Source organism: Pygoscelis adeliae, unplaced genomic scaffold (assembly GCF_000699105.1).
Source record: "Pygoscelis adeliae isolate BGI_AS28 unplaced genomic scaffold, ASM69910v1 Scaffold156, whole genome shotgun sequence".
Lineage (NCBI taxonomy): Eukaryota > Metazoa > Chordata > Aves > Sphenisciformes > Spheniscidae > Pygoscelis > Pygoscelis adeliae.
The window spans coordinates 4,234,281-4,247,407 of NW_008825016.1; the positions used below are offsets into that span (position 1 = coordinate 4,234,281).

General features: G+C 41.2%; 1 protein-coding gene across 1 annotated transcript in view; it reads left to right on the forward strand.

Annotated features, from left to right (window-relative positions):
• RASA3 (RAS p21 protein activator 3) overlaps positions 1-13,127 on the forward strand; it is a 96,613-nt gene that overhangs the window by 14,191 nt on the left and 69,295 nt on the right. Inside the window, exon 3 of the mRNA XM_009326264.1 lies at positions 10,716-10,810. Within this exon, the coding sequence (XP_009324539.1) occupies positions 10,716-10,810 (95 nt within the window). The remainder of the gene's footprint in view (positions 1-10,715; positions 10,811-13,127) is intronic.

Consider the following 13,127-nt stretch of genomic DNA (forward strand, 5'->3'; position numbering starts at 1 on the left):
AAGTCCTTCTCGGCAGGGCTGCTCTCAATCCCTTCATCCCCAGCCTGTATTGGTACCAGGGGTTGCCCCGACCCAGGGGCAGGACCTTGCACTTGGCCTTGTTGAACCTCATGAGGTACACACAGGCCCCCTTCTCAAGCTTGTCCAGGTCCCTCTGGATGACATTCTACCCCTCAGACGTGTCAACCGCACCACTCAGCTTGGTGTCATCTGCAAACTTGCTGAGGGTGCACTCGATCCCACTGTCTGTGTTATTGATGAAGATATTAAACAGTACTGGTCCCAGTACGGACCCCTGCGGGACACCACTTGTCACCAGTCTCCATCTGGACATTGAGCCGTTGACCACTACCCTCTGGATGTGACCATCGAACCAATTCCTCACCCACCAGACAGTCCACCCATCAAATCCATACCTCTCCAGTTTAGAGAGAAGGATGTTGTGGGGGACCGTGTCAAAGGCCTTACAGAGGTCCAGATAGATGACATCTGTAGCCCTTCCCGCGTCCACTGATGTAGTCACTCCATTGTAGAAGGCCACTAGGTTAGTTAGGCAGGACTTGCCCTTGGTGAAGCCATGCTGGCTGTCTCGAATCACCTCCCTGTCCTCCGTGTGCCTTAGCATAGCTTCCCAGATCTTCCCAGGCACAGAGGTGAGACTGACCAGCCTGTAGTTCCCCGGGTCTTCCTTATTTCCTTTTGTAAAAATGGGGGTTATGTTTCCCCTTTTCCAGTCAGTGGGAACTTCACCAGACTGCCACGACTTCTCAAATACGACAGATAGTGGCTTAGCCACTTCATCCGCCAGTTCCTTCAGGACCTGCGGATGGATCTCATCAGGTCCCATGGACTTATATTAGCTATTGTAGTCTGATTTCTCCCCTCTTCCCCCCTCTGTTCCCCGCACTCCTTATCACAGACATGTTTTGAAGAGCATTTCAAAGATGTGGATGTGTGGTAAATAGCAATGGAGAGAAAGAAAAAATCCAGAATTACCGTCACTTTGAAACTAACTCTGTAAGTTCTGCTTGTAATAGGAAAACGTTCTGGAAAGAGAACAGTACTCTGGAGTAACTGCATGTGGATATTTTCAGTAGTTCCTATTGAACAGAAGTCAGCAGCAGCAAAGCTAAGCAGTGGAGTTTTTTTGAGAAAGGGAACTCTTTCACTGGAACAAAGTCTGTAATATTTAAAAGGAATAGCTGTTCTATATGTATCTTCAGCTCAGTCTTAAAGAGACCTTTTCTTGAAGAGGCTTGAGCAAGGGAGGTTTGGAAGAGATCCCTACTGAAAAAGCTTGGTCAGAGTAGTGCTGGAATAAGCTCTTTTCCACTGAACCGCCAAATTCTGCAAATAGGGGCCCTTTGCATTACAGAGATTGCTTGTTATATTATGTCATCATGAGACATTTCTGCTGAAGAAAATGTGGTTACCCATGCTCATCCAGCAACAAACTTTCTCGGAGAAGGGAGTTGGGGGTTGTATCTTCCATCCAGGGAGACTAATTTTAAGTTCAGATGTTACTGAGCTTGTGAATTTGCCTGTGTTTCCTGTGTGATCTGGTATGTTTGACATCTGTTTGCATTGTTTGTTTGGCTGGTTTTGAGGGGGTTTCGAGACAGAGAGAGAATAGAGTGCATGTCTGTCAAAATGGTGAGAATTTGGCAAGTACCTATTTTTTGAAGATGGTTGGCTAGCAGAGTTCCTTTTGAATCACTATTTAGTATTGCCAGAAATTTCTCTTGATGTTATAATATTGATTCCCAGGATGACTGGTGCTCAGAGTAGGCATGCTTTTATTTATTCAAATAAGAAGTACAAGTTTATGATGGTAAATTCTTTTAACATCCAAAATGCAACTCAATGTATGACAGATGAGAATGCTCAAGCCACCAAAAGCGGAAGGAGTGGGGGTGAGAAAATGAAAAACAAGAAACCCCTGAAACTTCTGACAGAAACTTCCGAGGAGAACCAAACAAATTCAGAAACTGGAACACATGTGTAGCAGATATGTTTTGGAACATACTGTAGTATTTTGGTGTACAGGATGGGAGGATTGTGCAGATAAAGATATCTGAGTTTGCATGTTTGTTTATTACATTTGCATTTTCCTAATCATAATTTGCTAAGTCATGTAGGATTTTGTTAGCTAAACAGATACAACTCTTGAACAACTGTGTCTTGGAAGAATCTTGGATGATTGAAATGCAAATATAATGAAGAAAATGCGGAGCTCAGTGGTTCTGAAATATGTTTTGTCCTTTTTTAGATAAAATGTAGCAAATACACAGTTACTGTGGAAATAAACTAGTCTTAAGTCGTTGTTTAATTGATATTGTGTGTCTTGACTGTTACTGGCTAGAGTTTATGTACTGATTTATATAGTATGTTGAGATGCTTTGAGTAGGAAATGTACTACTGAAAGTAATGGTAAATTCCATTTAAAATTAGGTTTGTTTGTTTCCAAGTGATCAAATAGGAGTAGTAGGCCAATTTGATGGAACATGTGTCTGTATAATACATAGGATAGCTATTTCCATCCAGTTGTTACAATGAGAAAAACATTGAGGAGATGGGATTAACTTGAAAAAGTGTCAATTGGTACCCCTCCAGTAGTAATGGATACCTCCGGCTGGATGCAGTAGAAGGAATATTAGGATAGTAGTGCTGCTAAATAAGGCAAATGTAAACATAAGTTCTTTAATGATTATGTTTTGATATTTAGTTTTCAGCTTTTTAGAAATGTTGAATGAGGCAGCTGTGCCAATACAATGGGACAGAAGGCTTTTCTCACCCTTTAATAATTGAGCTTGATTTAGTGAAGAAAACCATCTCCACAATATGCCCTGAGCTGGTGTTCTCTTAGGTGTGTAATGAACAGTTCAGGCTGCCAGGTTGTGACCTTGAACTTACAGATCAGTTAAAAAACAGGAAATGTGCCACACCAAGTCATTTAACACTGTGCTGAGAGAATGGGTAATATCATATGCCCTTCAGGTGACAAGTACACAATTATTTATCCTCTACTTAAATCACAAATCAGATGTTTGGGTTTTTTTTTCCCCCAGCACTTCATTTGTTCTAGTAACAGATGCACGTAACTGACTTGCTAAAACATCTGTGTTAAGTAGGAACCTGAACAGAACAAAATGCACCTCCTGTGAAGTTCTGAGGGGAAGAAGTAAATTCACTGTATCAAGTCTTGGCCCCCGTACTGCACTGGGGAGTAAGAACTTTCTTCTGTAAGTTTGTGGTACTCTTGGCTGAGGGGCAGGCTTGGTTGGGGATGCTGATGGGGATGGAATGGTACTGAATAAAGCGCAGCTGTGAAATGCCTAAGCTCTTCAGTGAAGGAGCAGAAAGCCAGTGGGGAGAAGACTAGCAAGTGATTCTGTCAATTACACTTACTATAACTTAACTGCTGTAAGTCACCTTCATAGAGGATATTAGGTGTGTTCTACAACAAATTGAAACTCTTCTGGCCATTGTATCCTGGCAGGTTGTAACTATCTTCCTGCTTAATACTAGATGAGCTGAAGCAAAATAAGGCAATAAAAGAAATTTGCCTTCAGAGGTAATTAAACTTAGCTGCTCTGGACTAAAGTAGATGAAACCAAATCATAGCTCATGGACACTCTCACAGAATGAAAACACGCTGGAACTGAAAGTTGTTTGAGGCTTGCATGTTTGGGGTGACTGTGCCTTTGTTAATGACTACTTCCAAAGCTGAGGAGGTGTGTTTGTAGAGTTGCCACCATTTATTACCAAATTTCCAAGCAAACTGTCTACGGTTATTAGGTAACTGTTGCCAAATGTAGCTGAAGCATCACCTTTTGATTATTTTATCGGTTTAAAAGAAAAATTGAAAAATAATCATTCCTGTTAAAATATGCTTCTTGCTAGCTAAGTGGAGGAAAGATCTTCCAATACAACGCAAAGCAGAGATCAAGATTTTAAGAGAAAATTGTGTTCCTCTGTTTCCTCCACCCTGACCGTGGCTTAGGCAGCAGTCACAACTTGGTTTACTGTTTCCGTGATGTAGTGTTGGATGACATGGGAATAATAGCTACTCAGTATGGTATAAATATAGCTACTAATGAAATAAAGGAAACAGATGACTCTGTCCCACAATGACAAGTCTTGAGAAGCTATAAACTAGAATTATCCTGAGAAGATTCTCTACAGTTGCATAGAAAGTCTAAAATAAGGACTTTCTGCATAGAATAAATTGTTAGAATGCACTCACAATATCTTTTAATATAACAGATGGTCACAAAAGCAAGAAAACAAAGTTGAGCTTTCAAAAATACATATTTTTCCTTTTTCCTCCTCCAAGTACACATATTATAAACAAAACTACTGAGCATAATGTGCTAGAACCTCGACTGTTCTTTTATGCAACCTTCCTCCTTACCAAATCACAGTGTTAACACTATCTGTATTTGGAATATCACCATAGATCCATTCTCCCAGCTTACCTCTGACTGCTACAGTTTGAGCTGGACTTTCTGTATTTTCTGCAGTACTTGACTTATCTCAGCAGTAGCAGATGTTAAGCAGTCTGTCTGGTTTATGCCTTGCTTGAACTAAGCAAAGACTGGGACTGTGAAGAAGGTGCTGTAGCGGTGGCTTCTGGTGGCAGTACCTGGAAGGGGCTGGTGATGGAGGGGATGAAGGAGATGATGGTTGTTCAGTGCAGGCAGCATGCTCAGGGTCCTGGTGCCTACTCTAAGGCAGACAACGGTGACTGCAAGTCTAAATTTTAGGACTGCTCTCCCATTGCAACCAGCCACGGGCTATACCACCTTTCTCAAATGTATGGACACTTTCAGGGGCCAGAGAGCAGCTGGCAGAGAATTGGTACCAGGGGTGTGGTTGGGTAGGCTTGTTGGTTTTTATTTTTTTTTTTTTTTTTAACAGGAAGGGAGAGTAGAAATTGCGATGTAAGCCAGGCAAGATCTTCAGGATTGTGGCCAGCAAAACTACCCTGATAGAGGATAGTCCATGCAATGCAGCTTACTTTTAAGGATAGAAGCTATGTCTTACCCACAGCCTACTTTTCTCTGCCTTATTATCCAAGATAAATCCCATGAAGGGGAAAAATGGGTTTAATAAGTGATATTATTATTATATTTGGACTAGTTATTAAAAAAACAAACAAAACTGGGGTCTTGAATATAGTACACCTCAGTACTCTGTGTAGGATGCACCGCTGCTGTGCTGGAAGTGTTCTGCCGTTGTCACCACTAATTCTTACCCATGGTAGCAGATGGTCTAGTAGTGCTTGTGCTTCATGGTGCACTGCACAGGAGCCGGGAGGGAGCCATTCTGCTGCATCTAAGGCTCTGAAGCTTTATGTTGCCCCCAATTCTCATCCTTATCTTTCTAATCCTCAAGTAGGGAGATTGCTTGTTTCAGTCTTTTTCATTGTTATGGGGAGGGGTGAGTGAATTTGTGCTGTTCTTGAACAAGACAGGCATCTAGCCCTTTCTGTCTTGCAAAGTTTCTGTACTTCGATGACAAATAACCTTTCGTACAGATAATTATAAAATTCCAGGTAGTCTGGATCAGTAGTGGTGCTTCCTAGTTGGAGATTTCAAGGTAATTAAAGTTTCATAAGGCTTTTACAGCCTAAGACATTGATTAAAATGGATTCTGATTTGTCCTTAATCTTTCCAGCTATTGAAAGTGACTCTTCTTCATATCAGTTATTTTAAATGAATTCACTGATGTAGTGTGTCTGTGCACTTAATATACTAGCATGAAGCAATTTCTGAACTAGCTTCCATGTCCTCTTACTGCCTAATATTGCAGCCCATAGGAGGCAAAGTAGTCTCTGCTCAGAGCTGAGAGAAGACTGAATTAATTAGGCATTTGGGCCTTTTAACATGTGACTCAGGGCTAACCCTTTGCTATAAATTAACTATACTGCAGTCAGTGTTAATGGAGTATGTTGTATTAAAAATATTACATTATATTGCTTCAGCTCACTTGGCAGCAATATGCAAAGTTCTGTGGTTTTCACTGTGCAACTATTCCGAGAGAAAGATAACTTAAAGAGAAGATACAAGAGCTCCTGAAATGCTCTATTTTTAGGGTTCTATAAAATAACTGTTGGATCATTTTTCAGGTAGACCCTCGTGCCCTTTTAAAATTACAAACTCCTGTCCTATTGCTCTCTGACTTCTTTTTCAGTAAAGTAATATATCTTCTACTAATCTAGCATCTGATGTAAATATTCACATATCTCAGCTGTGAAGCAAACACTCTGCAAACTGGCAAATGAGTCTTAAAAGGTGAGTGCAATGTAATCCTCAAACTAGTGTCTAATCCTTTTGTCACCAGCAGGTAACCCAGACAGAAGGTAGTTGTGACTGGATGGAGAATGCCTGAGCCAAATCACCGACTCTGTTAGTCTTTGTATGGAGATGTTAGACCCTGAATTAACAAGCCCAGGTGTGTCCAGGGACAAGCTAATGGGCTGCATTGACTTGCCTGGGAAGAGCTTTTGAAACTCCAGTGAGGGACAGGCACTGAGGGTGCGGTGCTTCCACAAACACTTTCCCAAGTGGTGTAGCCAGAAATCCTTACCCATCTCTGTTGCATATTTCTGCCTCTGTGCCCAAATTGTTGACCTTCTGCTATCTCCTATCTTCTAGCTGTGTTAATGTGATTCTTGAGTGGGGAAGCCATAAAACAGGTCAGTTGAAATGATCTGTGTGTTTAAAAATGCCAACAACACCCACACATGACCCCTGAAACTTATTTCTTCCTCCCTTCTCCTCCCCCAGAATGTTTATTTTCATTGTTGGGTGTTTTTTAGCTTGGATCAGGTTCTTCAACAGTTTCAGTGCAGTATGCCACAGGGACAGGGGTGCATGGGTGGGGAAAGTAGAAGGCTTTTAAATCAGTTTGCACCAGGGATCAGAAAGTGGAATTTGCACCCTTAGGACCGTCCAGGCCCTAGCTAGTAACTTCATTCATCTGTGAGCTGGCCCCATGTTTGAAATAATAGGTTGTTGTGAGATTTTTTTTTTCCCTAAAGAGATATTCACAGAAGGAAGGGGTCAGGTGTGACATGTAATATCTTTGTTTTGAACACAGGGCTTAGGATTTAAATGTGCCAGTGAAAATCTGTTCAGTCTGAACTGGGGGGACATAGGAAAATTGCTGCCATATGGGTGAAAAACATGCAGGATTGTGTGGGGTTTCCCCACCCTCCCCCAACGCGAGGTCCTTGTGAATGTCAGACTTCAGAAAGAAATTAGTTCAGATGAGAAGAATGCTTTTACCTCATTGTTGCTGGTCTTATTGCTGAGAATCTAACTTTTAAAAATGTAACTTAAGTTTTGAAATTACACCTTACACCATTCAGCATGCTCTGCTGTTTCCTGCCTCCTCCCATACAGTATCTAAAAGCTTAAACAGACCCAGACTCCCTGCAGCCTGGGGCAGCTCTGAGGAAACCAGCAGGAGTGGCTGGGTGCCTCGGGTGCAAGTTTTGGAGTCTCTTGCTGCTGCCTGGCAGCCACCCAAGTCTTGAGAAAGAGCACGGGACAATGGGCTCGAGTTTGGGAGTGTGCTGAAGAACCACAAAGAGGAAGGCATCCTGTAAATGAGTGGTGGTAAACCTTTCTGACCTCTTGTGTCAGGTTTATCTTCGAGGAGAATTGTAGGCCCTTATTGTGTAGTGTCAGGTCAAATGACAGGTGCCAACAGCTTGTGATTATTGGCCTAGATTTAACCTAGTTCTGGCAAGGCTAGAAGTTGTTTGAGCCAGGTCAGATGTAGGCCAGCTGGTGGCAGAGCAGTGACTGTATAGAGGAGGGCTGGACCTGGCTGTGCTCAGCACCTGCACTGTGCCTTACATGGGCCTGGTGAGGAGGAGGAGGAGTGCGGGTTGGGTGAGCATATGGACATATAGCCAGTACAGGCAAAGAGTTGTAAACAGAAATTGTGCAGGGTGCTCTTGTACACAGAGAATTGTTTAACAGGGCAGATCAAACAATCTGCCCTATCAGTAATATACCTTTGTATATGTTTAGACTAGCCAAAGTGTAGGCCCTTTTTTCACTCTCCTTTCCCTCCCCCCCTGGTTTTTTTTTTTCCCCCAGTAGATTTTTCTTCTTTGTGAATCATTTCATATACAGTGAAAAACCCTGGCTTCCAGCCAGCCCAGTCAATAGGTTTCACTCATTAATAAGATTTGCTTGTGTGCAGAGCAAACAGTGCTGTTCAAACAGTTTCCTAATCAAAACAGTTGTACCACCATGTTAACCCTCTTGGAGCTGGAGGTATGTACCATTGCCTCCAAACACTTTGTGCCGCAATTATGGACTGCGGAATGTGCAGTCAGACCCATCTGGGTTATCTTGCTATCTGGAGAGCAGTGGAACTCCCTGCTGAAAGAGGGGACAGTGATAACACCATTTATGCTACGTATAGGTGCAGATGTTGGTGAAGTCGTCCTTGAGTTTTCCCCAAGGATGTTCCCTGCAAGGGTGGTGACTGTGAATAAGATTGATTGAAAGATACGGGCGATGGTGTTTGGGAAGTGCATGCTACACTGCAGTCAGGTGGAGGATTTCTGCAAGAGATTAAAGGGTACAGTGAGGATAGCAAGCAGTGAAAGTAAACAATTTCAAATGAGGTCCAAAGCAATTATTGGAAGGTCACGCGTTTAAATTACTCTCTCAAAATATTTTAGAGAAACTAGGTTGCCCACGAACTGCTGTGGTTGAAGAATAAAAGTAGGAGCTTTGAAAATACACACCCATCATTACAGAGATTCTCAGCAGCATAACTTGGTGTCCTCTGTTCAGCGCAGTTCAGATGTCTTATTTACCCTTTCTGCCATATTATTTTGTAGGTTTGTGTAATTTCATTATTGCTTTTCTAAGAAGTTTCAAGTCGCTTGCTGTGCATATCCAGTAAAGAGCCTGGTAATGAATCTGCCTTGTTAATCTCTAGTTTAATGTTTGCCAGGAGATGGATCTGGTAATCTCTAAAGGACAAAGAGGGGGAGGAGAGCACTGAGGGCAGAATGAGCACGACTTGGGAGTAATGGGTCAGCAGCTCTGTGGAAGCCAGAGCAGAAACCCTGGTGGATACTACGGGGGGCAGCTGTGGATGGATGGCAGAGTAGTTTAGAAACTGGGACTGGAAATCTGGAAACTGTCACCAGAAGCAGCCCGAGGGTGACAGAAGAATGCAGCAGCAGCTGCAGGAGGGTACGTGGAGCAGCCCAGCCAACAGGAGGGCTGGGTGGAGCCATTCAACAACAGCTAAAGGAAAAGGCCAAAATTTGAGGGAACACTGGGGTGTAATAACTTCCAGCTGGGACTTTAGTAAGCTTTTAGATTTCAGAAGGGAGAATACTTTGTGTTTGCCATTTTCATAGTCTTCCATCTTGTGGATTTTTTTTGGGGGGGAGGTAAATGTGTTCTGTTAACATTTGCTGGGGTAATGTATTACTGATGTCTGGCCAAACTGCATGGATTTGGGAAGCCTTGGAAATCTCTCTCCCACCAAGACTGTGTGCATCGGTATATTGTATCTAGCAGAATTTAGTTAAAGTCTGTGTTTCTGTACCAAAGCGGTGGCTGCAAACTGTATGCGAGCAACTCGCTCTAGCAGAGAAGTCTGCTACCAAACCACATTGCCAAAAAAACAGCTTTCTCAAGCCTCGTGAATGTCTCTGACTGTCCTGGATTCCTTCATTTTGAACATGCTGCTTTGCTAAGTGCCTGGGGAACCACCCAGCTCAAAGCTGCTTTCTGAGGATCACGTGCTCCTCAGGCATGCCATGCTCCGCTTTGTATATACAATGAAAGACGCTTGGAAGAAGTTTCACTGCCCCTCAGAGAGTGCTTTATATAATGCCTGAGAGAGACTGGGCAAGATAAAAGTTTCAGCTTTACATATATATTAGCCCTTGGCATACATGTACACTAGTTCATGGCATGGAACTGTCTGCTGGTGCCATAACTACCAAAACAGCTAATTTGGTAGGGGTAAGAGGGGGTTAAAAAAGTGAGGGGAGAAGCTCTACGGTGTGTTGTTTTTTTTTTTTTTTTCTCTGTATAGTCAGGGGTAGTACTTGGGTGGCTCTGGGTTGCAAATGCAAACTCTGCAAGATTTGAGTGAGGGAGGTAGGTCAACAGGGCCTCAAAATGCAGATCTGGGAATCTGCTGTGACTTGACATCTCTAGTTGCTGCCCTTCTACAAAAATATATATTGAAAAGCCTCATCCTAAAATATTGTTAGCAATAACCCCATGCATGGAATTTTCTTTGGGGATTGTTATAGACATCTGCCTCAAAAATCAGAAACAAACAGCCCCCCTCTCTCCAACAATTTTAGAGCTTTTCCTCCCACAAGTTTAATTGTCATGTTAAAGAAGCAATAATGGTATTTTTACTATAAGCATACTTACAAGCTCATCCACAGAGGCCAGTGCTTCGGTCTGTTAGGTGAGTATGACATTAGGAATTTTAGTGTCTTTCACAATACGAAGTGGAAAAAGCTGCTCATCAGAAAGAATTATGTACTGTGTAAAGAAGTATGCCCTGAAGAAATCTTTCCTTGCTCTAAAGCCTTTCTTGAATAGGACAGTCCTTAAATCATTGTTTTAAAACTTGTTTTTGATGGAAATGTACTTTGTGGGAGCTATAGGATGTCTTTAAACTGTGCTTCTGGTTTGTTTTATTTCCAGGGAAGGTAGCTATACAGAAAGAAGATCTGCAGAAGTATCATAACAGAGACACCTGGTTTCAACTCCAGCATGTTGATGCTGATTCAGAAGTACAGGTGAGATTATCTTGACAAAGGAGTTTTTGTAACAGGACCATGGCAGCTTTATGGGTTCCATGGCTCTGGGACAGATGTGTTGCTTCCCTACAAAAAGGAAGCATTGCTCATTCGTATTGTTTAGGTTTCAGTGATATTTGCAACTTGTGTGTGTGTAGGGTGAATTATGAGTGTGTCTAAATCAATGGGGTCTAGATTCTGCCTACAGAAATAATCAAAACTATGTGAACTATCAGGGTCACTGATACAAGGAGGGGTGTGGTTATCTCAAGTATCAAGTAACTTCAAAACCCTATAAATAACTGTTGATTCCTCAGGGAGCGGAGCCAGCTTGAAAATAGTATCTGCAGGTACTGTTTTAAATAATTATGTAGGCAGGTTGTCACAAGAATGGCAACAAGTACATCTCGGACGAAAAAACCACTCCTTGCCAGATTTCTAGGCCCTGCTCCAAACCATGGGAGTGCTGATAATTGTATCACTTCAGCTTCATTTTGGTACTTTGCAGATTTTGGTACACAGTGAGACTCCTCTTTTTTTCTACTTACCCTCTTTTGAAGCAGATTCTATTTTCTATTACAATATTAGGTCTTGTGAAAGCAGTCATTATAACAAAGCAAGAAATTAAAATGATGTAGCAGGATATCAAGTCAATATAAATCAGTACAATATTTGCTGGAAAGCATGTTCTCTGTTTGTAATTGTTTGTACAGTTTATCACTTCCGCTGTTTGTATCTTTTACAAGAGTCCAACCATTAAAAGCTGTTTCTGGGCTCCATGATAAGTATTTATTACAACTAGTATAAATATGAACAGCACTCTGATGATTTTATCCATTTACTTAGATGTTCCACAGTCTTCATGTTAAGGAGTCTGCAACAGGGCTTTGTTTTCCATAATAGTGGGAGCAGATTTGTGAATACTTTTTAAGAATTCTTATGCAAGTGAAGATAGCGAAATGGAGTATTTTTGTGTTTGTATTTTTTTACATGGTAAAAAAATACCACATGGTTTGTGGTATCTCAATTGTATCTTTTTCTAAACACTTTCTGATTTATAAGAGAAAAAAGAATATTTGTGTTAATAATTATGCAATGTTACTCAAGTTTTCTCCAATTTTAAGGAACATACATAATTTAAGAAATTTCAAGTAGTTAACATTTGTAGTGAATCATGCAAATACTAGTAATCAAAAAGCAAATTTAATGTGCCAACTATCAGTTTTATCACTCTAGCAGTTGTCCCCATTGGCCACATAATCTAGTGGATTAAACATTGATCTGCGTGCCAGGGAACTCCTGCATCTTACTTCTGTTTTTGTCAGCCAGTGGCCTTAATGCTATTTTCCATGTTGCAGAGCACTTCATGGTTATTTAGTTATGCATCACAGCACCGTATTGAGGTAAGCTACTGTCACTCCCACACTTTGAATGCAGAGAGAATAAGTGTCAGAAAGAATGTGGCTTGTTTGAGGTCATACAAGTCAGAGTGAGGAATTAAAAAAAAGCAAAAGAAAAAGTATCAAAGAGACCAGGTTTCTAATTCTTTCTAACTCATTAGGCCATGATATGAAAGAAAGTGGGTGACAATGATAAGCCTGTATAGGACTTTTCTTTACTGTGTGCAAAGCCTGAAAATATCCAGGTTTTAAGCAGACCAATCGGCACAGTCAGAAGCTGAAAACCAGCTTAAAATGAATGGATTGTTGAAATATTAGTGATCTTGGGTGCCGTGGTTCTCAGATGCCCAGTTCTGGGACACATTTGGTCTCATTTTTCAGAACAGAAGGACTGATTTGAAATTAAGGATAATAACATTTCTGATGTAAGAACTGGTATTTTGAGCTGTCTATCTGAAGTTTAATGAGTAGAAGTTAAGGTTTTGTTCTTGACGTGGTTTGGACCTCACCTGTATGAGTTCCAGAAATGGTACAAATTTTCAAATGGCAATACCGTTTTCTGTCTTCATACATAGAGAGGGAATAGTATATGATGAGGAGATTCCTCTCTTTTTTTGCGAATGCAAAATAATACAACAAACAAACAAACAAACAGAATTCTAGTAGCAATGGAATTTGAGTGGATTTCTTCATATTTTTGTGCTGCTTTCTCAAATTTTATTCAGAAGCTATAAGTATTCTGATGCTGTACAAAATAAATAAGCCTATATATTTAAAAAAAAAAATCAAACTGTAAGCGGTAATGTTGTATAACTTCATCAGACATAGTTGCCAAGGTGTTTAGCTTGAGGCTTTGCATTCAGTTTTATGGTTTTCCAGCGTTGCTAATTCTTACTGTCTTTTCATTATGTTTTTTA